The sequence below is a fragment of the Tupaia chinensis genome, unplaced genomic scaffold (assembly GCF_000334495.1).
Source record: "Tupaia chinensis unplaced genomic scaffold, TupChi_1.0 Scaffold148557_1, whole genome shotgun sequence".
Classification (NCBI taxonomy): domain Eukaryota; kingdom Metazoa; phylum Chordata; class Mammalia; order Scandentia; family Tupaiidae; genus Tupaia; species Tupaia belangeri.
Genome location: NW_006208406.1, coordinates 1,199,849 through 1,209,965, shown reverse-complemented (window position 1 = coordinate 1,209,965; position 10,117 = coordinate 1,199,849). Strand labels below are relative to the sequence as shown.

General features: G+C 45.8%; 1 protein-coding gene across 3 annotated transcripts in view; it reads left to right on the top strand.

Moving 5' to 3' along the window:
- The window catches only part of MYLK3 (myosin light chain kinase 3), a 67,300-nt gene that overhangs the window by 8,491 nt on the left and 48,692 nt on the right, over window positions 1-10,117 (top strand). The window contains exon 1 of one of the 3 annotated variants that reach the window (XM_006170456.3): window positions 8,290-8,985. The exons of the other annotated variants lie outside the window; for them this stretch is intronic. Within the exon in view, the coding sequence (XP_006170518.1) occupies window positions 8,512-8,985 (474 nt within the window). The 5' untranslated portion in view covers window positions 8,290-8,511. Of the gene's footprint in view, window positions 1-8,289; window positions 8,986-10,117 lie in introns of those variants that run through there. 3 annotated transcript variants of the gene reach the window in all.

Sequence of the window (10,117 nt, the reverse complement as noted above, 5' to 3'; positions counted from 1 at the left end):
TGTTTTTTGAATGTGTTTTTTTTTTTTTTTTTTTTTTTTTTTTTTTTAATTTCAGGGAGATTTCATAATCTTCTCTTTATCCCTGTATTCTAAAATTGCCTAATAATTGTAGTTTTTTTTTCAATTTGCTTTTTTGTTCTTTGTGTGTGTATGTGTGAATTCCTTCCTTCTACCTCTTGTATCTCCTCCTGAATCTCCAATAAAGTAGAAATGAGATTAGCTGGATTCATTGTCTAACATCTTTTTTCTGCTCCTGTATTTTTTTAGTTTTATTTTATAGACTATTAACTTTATGTTCTTTATTTTTCCTATTTCTTTTTTTGTTTTGGAGAGGTTTTTGCTATAGGCCGTGGGCGCTCACCAGAAAGACAGAGAGAGACAAAACGCAAGAAATCACCCCCTGGGCAGATGGCCACGCCACAATCCCTTCTGCATTCTCCCCTTGGACTCTTGGGCAAACATGCACATGTTCTCAGCGTGAGTTTAAGCCACTGGGTCCGGGACTTGAACCATGGTTGACTACGTGGGAGTCCAGTGACGTAACCATTAGGCCATCTGCTGGTCCCCTTTATGTTCTTTTTTAAAGAATCATTTATTTAATTTGTATTTATTATTTTTATTGTCATTTTTATTTTGACAAGAGAGAAAGTGAGAAAGTGAGCTTCCAGGTCTGGGACTCAAACCATAGTCAGTCATGTGGGAGTCTAGCACCTTAACCATCATGTCATCACCTTCCGACCCCTTAATTTTATTTTCTAATCCTTACTTTAGTTTTTTTCATTGCTAGAGGGCATGCATACTTGACCCAGAGAAAGAGAAAGCACTCCGTAGTGGGTCATGGGCATGCTGCAATCTTTTGTCTTCCACCTCTCCATTCCTGTCAGGACTTTGAGCACGTACACACACACCTGCTATGCTTTTTCAAGTTGCTAGGTCTGGGACTTGAACTATAGCTAGCCCTGTGGATTCTGGCTCCCTCAGCTACTAGGCTGCAGGGATGGCCTCCTATATTAGATTTTAAATTTTAGCATTCAGATTTAAAATTTCTAAGACCTCGCTCTCACTCTTTTTATTTTTATAGATTTTTGTTTGTTTTGTTTTTGCTATAGGGCGCATATGCTCATCAGAGAGACAGAGAGACACAGGGAGACAGAAAGCGAGAAATCACCCCTGGAGGGTTGGCCAAACTGCAATCCCTTCTCCTCTTGGGATTTTGGGCATGCATGCACACACACCTGGCATGAGTTTTAAGCCACCGGGTCTGGGACTTGAACTATGGTTGACTGTGTGGGAGTCCAGCAATGTAACCTTTATGCCATATGCTGGTCCCCCAAAGCCTCTCTATTTTTTAAATTATTTATTTAATAGGATCAGCAGTTAGCGTAGTGGCTATGTTGCTGGACTCCCATGTAGCTGACTGCAGTTTGAGTCCCAGACCTGGTGGCTTAAACTCACACTGGGCACATGTGCATGCATGCCCAAGATCCTAGGAGGAGAATAGAGGAGAAGGGATTGCGCTGTGGCCATCCCCCCTGGGGGATGATTTCTCGCTTTCTGTCTCTCTGTCTCTCTGTCTTTCTGGCAAGTGCACGTGCCCTATAGCAAAAAAAAAACAAAAACAAAAACAAACAAAACAAAACAAACAAACAAACAAAACCTCTCCAGAAAACATAAAATAAAATAATTTATTTAATTTTATTTATTCATTCATTTATTTTAATTTGACAAGAGAGAGAGAAAGAAAGCAAGCCACCACATCCAGGACATGAACTATGGTTGACCACATGGGAGTGCTTTAACCACCACGCCACCTGCTGATTCCCTAAGACCTATATTTTACTCTATGATTTGTCTCTTTCCACCCCACCCCTGACTCTCCCCCATAAAGCTGTTGAAAATTTCTCGTTTCTTACTTTCCTCCATGACTATCTTTTTATTTGTTTTGGTCTTCATTTTTTTTCTTTCTTTTTTTGGAGAGGTTTTTGCTATAGGGCACGTGCGCTCACCAGAAAGACAGAGAGAGACATAGAGACAGGAAGCAAGAAATCACCCCCAGAGGGGATGGCCATGCTGCAATCTCTTCTCCTCTCGGGATCTTGGGCACACATGCACACGCAACCAGCGTGAGTTTAAGCCACCGGGTCCGGGACTCGAACCGAGGCCAACTACATGGGAGTCCAGCGACATAGCCATTACACTAACTGCTGGTCCCTTTTGGTCTTCACTTTTCATCTTTAAGTCTTCCTTTTACTACCTGGTGATTTTATTTTTTTTTTTTTGTCTACAAATATTTCAGAATAAGATACTAAAAACTGGGTGGATGGTTGAGGCTTGCTGCTGACTGCTTGCCTTTGGTGATGATCAGCTGAGGAGCTCCTCAGGGATCCCCAAAACAGTACACAGAGCTTTTCTATGGACCATTTCCTGAGGGATCCCCAAAACAGTGCACAGAGCTATTCTGTGGACCATTGAGTTTCTCCAGAAACACACTCTCATCTCCAGGGAAGGTGAGGGCTTTCTGGCCATGCCCTGTCTGTGAAGAGGTGTGAGGCAGAAGGAGAGCCACTGTTTGGGGATGGACTACTCCATCTTGTGTGTTGCTCAGTGTATATCACCTGGGGCCTCAGGGCCTACATGCTTCTCTGGGGTTCTTTTAGGGAAGGCTGGCTCTACGCTTATTTGTCTTCATCTCTGTGCTCAGTTGGATAGTGGTTTTCTCTTTCTTGTTTTCCAGTTACCTCTATTCCAAAGCCTTTCTATCTTCCAGACATTCATTGATAACACTCATTAGCCAGCAGCTTCTCTTCTACTCCCTTTATTCTTGTAGTAGTGTATTTATCCATTTTCTTCCTTCACTATTACTCTTTTCCCCCAGAGATTTTTGCTGTAGGTTGCATGCACTTGCCAGAAAGATAGAGACAGAGAGAGACAGAAAGTGAAAAATTGCCCCCCCCCCCCAGGGAGGATGGCCATACCACAATACCTTCTCCTCCATTCTCCTCTTGGGATCTTGGGCATGCATGCACATGAGCCTGGTGTGAGTTTAAGCCACTGGGTCTGGGACTCGAACCACAGTCAACTACATGGGAGTCTAGCGACATAACCATTATGCCAACTGCTGGTTCCCCCTTTGCTCTCACTTTAATCATGTCTCTGGAGGGTAGTGGAATAAATATGGAAGGTCAGTCTATCAACTAGAGTCAGAGTCTTGATAATTGTTTTTAAATGGGGATGTTGCAGTCCCCCTCACCCATGATTTGTTAGGCTATTAGGTCAGCAGAAGACCAGGGAAGAGTCTTAGGGTTTAGTGTATGGTAATTGCATCTTTGGGCAAACCTGTCTTTTTCTAGATGGTGCATCTACTGCTATGTCCTCACCCAGGAGGACAAGGTGTTATTGGATTTACTACCCTGTGCTGATCCAGGATAGCTGCCTCTTCTCTGGTCTTTGTTCTCTGGCTTGAGGGGCATGGAAGGCCTTCTCTGTCTCCTGGGCAGGCATCATTGCCCAGTAGGAATTGCCCATGCTATCTGCTATGTCCTGAACTTCAGGGAGAGTTGGAGAGTTACCACAAATCAGCCTTCAGGGAACTTCTATGCTCACAAATTCATTTCTCCTATAGGCAGAAAATAGAAATAGGGGGCAACAGGTAGTGTAGTGGTTAAGGAGCTGGACTCCTACATGACTGACCACTTCGAGTCCTGGACCAAACCAGTTCAAGTCCTGGACACGGTGGCTTGAAATGTATGCTGCGGCCGTGTATGTACATGCCCAAAATCCCAAGGGGAGAATGTAGGAGGAGGGATTGTGGAGTGGCTGTCCACCCTGGGGGGGGGGTGTGATTTCTCACTTGCTGTCTGTCTCTCTAGTGAGGGGGGAGAAACAAATATCTCTCTCAAAACAAATAAACAAAGAGAAACAAAATAGAAAGGGATTTAGAGTTGGTCCTCTGGGCTCTTCCTTTTCATCAAAGAAATCTCAAGAATTTCTGTTGAGGGAACCAGCAGTTAGCGTAATGGCTATGTCGCTGGACTCCCACGTAGTCAACCGTGGTTCGTGTCCCGGACCCGGTGGCTTAAAACTCACGCCGGGCGCATGTGCGTGCGTGCCCAAGATCCCGAGAGGAGAATGGAGGAGAAGGGATTGCGGCGTGACCATCCCCCCTGGGGGGTGATTTCTCGCTTTCTGTCTCTATGTCTCTCTCTGTCTGTCTGGCGAGCGCACGCGCCCTACAGTGAAAAATCTCTCCAAAAAAAAAAAAAAAAGAATTTCTGTTGATGTGCTCTGAGATTTCTCCAAGGGAGACAAGTGCTTACTTCTGAGAATTGGCAGGGTTTTCTGTCCTGTACCTATTTTGATTGCTTTGGGAAAGTCTGGCTGAAGGTTCCTCCTTCCACAGAAGTCTCCTGATGGTCACTCAGCTTTATATTTCCTACTGTAGCCTTGTTAGTTCATTCCTTTAAAAAAAATTATGATAGCGCATGGGTGTGCACAAAAATGAGGGAGAGAGAGAGAGAGAAAAGCACCCTCAATGGGTTGCCATCATGCTGAGACTCCCCTTTCCCCAGGACTCTAGCTCCTCAAGACCTTGAGTGCCCATACGTGTATACTGCATTTAGGCTGACATAGGTATCCAAACCCTTGGTCAGTTATATGGCTTGTAGCCTTGCAGGGCACCATGCCACAACAGCTGGCCCTAGTTCATTCCTTTGATACAGCTGTATTAAATACCTGCCATGTGCCAGGCATGCTGATGTGTCTGGGGAGTGGAGGCAAGCTGAGGACACAAGGTTCTGCCTTCAAGGAGCTTCAAGGTGGATGCAGAGCAGTGGATGACTGCAACAGTCACTTTTCTATACCCATTTCTAGTAAATGAGCTGCCTTGCAAACTTGTTGCTTAAGGGAGACCTGTGGCAAATCCTTTGAGAATTTAAATGCAAACTTGTTGCTTAAGGGAGACCTGTGGCAAATCCTTTGGGAATTTAAATAATTTGCCTTTTTTTTTTTTTTTTTTTTATAAATAGAGAGATTGCCATAGGGTGCTTGCACCCACTGGGGAGAGAGCGAGAGACAGAGACAGAGACAGACAAAAAGCAAGAAATCATCCCCCACCCCAGGAAAATGGCTACACTGCAATTGCTTCTCCTCCATTCTCCTATTGGGATCTTGGGCCTGCACACACATGTTCTTGTAGTGGGTTTTAAGTCACCAGGTTCGGGACTTGAACCATGGTTGACTACATGGGAGTCCAACAATGTAGCCATTACACCATCTGCCTGGTCCCAGTAATTTTCTTTTGATATAGATATATGCCTAGGCATTTGTTCATTTCTTTTGGGGTCATTTGGACTTTCATGATATCTTTCTAGGTTTTATTAACCCAGGATTTGTCTGGATACTGGTTGTTCCAAAAATCTTAGTAATTGCAGCAGTAATAAATTGGCCTGTGAGAGGAGTTGGTAGGAATTCTCTCCCAGAGATTAGAATCTGTCTCCATAGGCTGGTGGGAGCTTTATTCCATGAATATTATTGGCACCAACTGCGGGGGGAGAGGCATTGGGCTGGATATTAGACTTCTAGAGATTTCTTTGAGCAGCCCTTTTCCAATGTTTGATTCAGGGAATCCTGGTTCCACAGGAAAGTATTAAGCATGAAGTGTGGAGGAAAGAGGGGTTCTTTGATCAGATCCAGGTTTCTTCTCTGTGAAAGTTAAAGTCCTCTCATTCAGTGGCAGGGGTGTGGTGAAAAGGGAACTCTCTTACACTGCTGGTGGGATTGTAAATTGGTCCAACCACTGTGGAGAACAATTTGGAAATTCCTCAAAAATCTACAAATAGAACTACCATATGATCCAGCAATCCCACTCCTTGGTATCTACCCAAAGGACAGAAGAATACTTAATTGGAAAAGTGCTTGCACGTAGATGTTTATTGCAGCACTATTCACAATTGCTAAGTCATGGAAACAACCCAAATGCCCACGAACTGGTGAATGGTTAGAAAAACTGTGGCACATGTATTCAATGGAATACTATTCATCCATTAAAAAAAAAAAAATCCTGGCTTTTGATAGGAAGTGGATGAATATGGAAGACTTACTGCTGAGTGGAGCAAGCCATGCTATGAAGGAGAGGCATTGTATGTCCCCACTTAATATATAGTGAGTGTCTGCACTCTGTGACTGAAACTAATTGTCTAAAGGATATAGAAACGCAGTATATAGATGTAAATACCAGATATAGTGTGTGTGAAAGAGGAGGGTCTAAGGAAGGACATTTGGGGGAGGGACAGGGAGGCAAGGTATTAATGGCACAAAGAGGTGTGATATTATCTGTTGAAGATATTTTGTAGTTTTATCAACAGTACTAGGGAGAAATGTTCACCTGTTGAAATATCCATTTTGTAAGACAAATAATAATGTGATTGAATGTATGGAAGAAAATGAAATGAAAAAAATAAGTAAATAAAAAATGAATTAAAAAAAAAAAAAGCTAAGGTCCTCCTGAGATGTATACTGAATTCTCAAGAGGGGCTGGAGCATAAGTTTTCCCAGTGAATTTTTCCAAGGCAACTTTATTTATTTGTGTATTTGTTTTAAATCATACCAGTGTACTTTTGACTATGTTCTGGGTCAGTCAGGACTGTGCTCCTAGAAATGGGTTTGAATTTCTATGTGAGTTACTTTGGGGTGGCTATAGAGAGCAGTTGCCATGGAGTTGTATTTGCTTAGCAGGTGTGTTGTACTGGCAGGTCAACTGGGACTTAAAAAAGCAAAATCGTCCAATGGTGCTTTCAGATTTCAAGTTTCTGGGTTAGTAATAAGTACTTAAATTCAGAAGCGGGGACACTAATGCTCCCCTCCTTTGACACCAGCACTGACCATGGCTCAGCGATCGTCAGGAGGCCTCTCTCTGGACCTAGCTTTCTTGCAGTGGAGGGGTGGGTTAAAATGAGTTAAATGCTGTCAGTCAAACTGCTCCATGGCATCCTTGGGACCATCAACAACAACCTAAGTATTTCTGCTTGTGCCTACTTCTCTTCTTTTTATTTATATTTATAAATTTATCAGTTTATTATAAAGGATAGTACCAAGAATATAGATGATGAGATGCAAAGGGCACAATATATGGGAAGGAGTATGAAGGTTCCATGCTCTCCCTGGGCGAGCCACCTTTCAGGAACCTTTGTGTGTTCAGCTATATTTGCTTCACTTATTGGTGCTTCTGTAAAATGTTTCATTTGGGGAGTAGTGGTTAAGGAGCTGGACTCTCACATAGTTGATCACAGTTTGAGTCCCAGACTCGGTGGCTTGAAACTCATGCCAGGTGTGTGTGTGTGCGTGTGTGTATGCGTGTGTGTGTGCGTGTGTGTGTGTGTGCCCTGCTCCGAGAGGAGAATGGAGAAGGGATTGTGGCATGACCATTCCCCCCAGGGAGTGATTTCTTGCTTTCTATCTCTCTGGCAAGTTCACATGCCCTACAGCCAAAAACAACAACAACAACAAAAACCTCTGTCTCTCAAAAAAATAGTTGCATTTGAACCAAGGGTTTCTAATGCTAAAATGTTTGGAAACTCTGGGAAACACAGGCCCCCATTACTCTTTAGAGCCTTATTGAGCCTGTTGCAGTTTGGAAAATGGGTGCCTGATACCTGCATTGTCAGTACTGTGGGAGCAGGGGCCTCTGGTAAATCTTCCTTTGCAAGGAACATGACCTGTGTGTTGGCACTTGGCGAGCAGCCTGGGCCATTGTCCCTCAATTCTATTTTTAGGTACAAGTGACTAGTGACTGAGGTCCCTATGTGGAGAGGGACCTGCAGACTCACCCATGGGCAGTGGAAACACACATTTTGGGCACTGGCAAAAGTAGGAGCACCGAGAGTTCATTTTTAATTTGCAGAAGCATGATAATTTTCATAATGGCAAAAGAACTTTGTTGAATGGTCTTGCATTTTTTCTTGTTTTGAGCTTGCTTTTTTATTGTGCATTAAATGTGCATGAGGCCAGTGGGACCCCATTTCCTCAGTGCCTTGGGCCTCTCAAGGTCTCACTCTGCCTGGGATCTCTAAGGGACCCCAAAGTTCCCCTTGTAGGGTCCAACTGCCAGGTACATTACTTAGAAGATCCTCTTCTTCCAACCATTAGCATCAACTACATGAATCCCTGCCTGCCCTGAGCAAATTCTTAAAATATTTGCCCATCAACAGCCTCTTAGAGAGGAATGTTAAATGCTGCCATGATGTCAAAGGGCCCCCAAGGAGAAAGGCCTGGGCTCAACTCAGTCTGTCACTCACAGCCACAGCAGAGTGGGAGATAAGCAACAGCAAAGGCACAGAGAGAACTGGGCCCTCTGGGCTTCCCACACAACCCAGGTGAATCGTGGGCTTGGTGCTGCAGGGAGAGACCTTAACTACTATCAATGATGAACTTCCAGATGCTACTGTCTAAGTGAAAACCAGAGGTCTGTGGCTCTCCACTTTCCTCACCCTCACCCTTTGTCAAGCTTGCATCAGGATGTCAGGAGCTTCCAAAGAGGATTTGGGGCCCCGAGGGCTGCCAGCGTTGGGCAAGACCTCCTTGACCACCATGGACAAAAAACTTAACATGCTAAATGAGAAGGTCGATCAACTCCTGCATTTCCAAGAAGATGTCACAGAGAAGCTGCAGTGCATGTGCCGAGGCATGGGCCACCTGGAGCAAGGTCTGCACCGGCTGGAGGCCTCCCGAGTGCTGGGCCCAGCTGGGGTCGACCACACTCCTGCTGATGCTCAGGCCAGGTGGCCTGAGGTCCTAGAGCTGGTGAGGGCCATGCGGCAGGACACTACCCAGCATGGCACCAGACTCGAGGCCCTCTTCAGGATGGTGGTAGCTGTGGATAGGGCTATTTCTTTGGTGGGGACCACGTTCCAGAACTCAAAAGTGGTGGATTTCATCATGCAAGGAACTGTCCCCTGGAGGAAAGGCAGCTTGGCTGATGGTCCCGAGGAGGTTGGTTCCTGCTTCCCTGCCTTGGTTGCCAGGGACACCTGGGCACTGGTGGGGGGACTGGCCAGGCGGCTGATCTTAGGAGAGTGGGAGCATGTTATCCTCTTCTTGTGCCTCCTGTGTGACTTGTTGATGGGGGAGAGGAAAAATGGAAGCTTCTAGATCACAGGAGGATTTTCAGATAGGCCATTGTCTGCTTCTCTCCCCAGGGAAAGGAAGAGACATTGCCCCGGCCAGGACTGCAAAGACTAGGGCAGCTCCAAGGCACCTTGAAGTTGGGGGGGTGGGGACTGGTGACTAGGGACAAGGGGACTGTGAAACTTCTTTCTCCTTTTCTTGGGGCTCCTTTCTGCTCCATCACACCTGAGGTGGGAGACAGGTGGGGAGCGTTCAGTGGGACAGAGCCCCCTACTGTGAAACCCAATGCCCCTTCCTGTCCCCAACCTTGTGCTGTGCTCAGAGTGGGTGGAGTGTGCAGCTGCCTGTGGGGAGAGGAGTGTTGACAGTGACCCATGGGGGACAACAGGCAGGAGCCGGAGCCTGGGGGTGGAGGGTGGCATTTCTGGGAGCGGCTGTTCCCAAGGGTTGCATAATCAAACCTGCTGGCTAATGGAAGCTTGGCAGCTGGGGAGGAGTGGGGGATGAGATGTGCAAAGGGAACACCCTGTTTGGGAACAGCTAAGGGTCAGCCACTTAGCAACACTCAGACAGCCTGGAGCCAACATTTCAGATCCTTGCAGCACCCACCAGTCTCTAGCAAGAGATGAGTTGGGGGCTAAAGGGGTCTATGTCTGTCTGACTCTGTCAGCTACTGAGGCTGACACATGAGGGCAGGAATGTGCCTTCCTTCCCAGGCAGACCAGAACTTGGCCTGTTGTTCCCACCCTCTCTGCCCTGCAGCTCTGTCCTGGACATGCTTCTCCACCGCAGCTCCTTGCTGTCTGCAATGTACCTCTCTATAGGGGGAGATGTCACACTCTGCTCTGGTCACTGATAACTGGCCTCAGCTTAAAAAAATAATAATAAGGGACCAGCAGTTAGCATAATGGCTATGTCGCTGGACTCCCATGTAGTCGACCGCGGTTCGCGGTGGTTTAAAAATCACACTGGGCGCGGTTGGTGGCGGGGCCCAGAA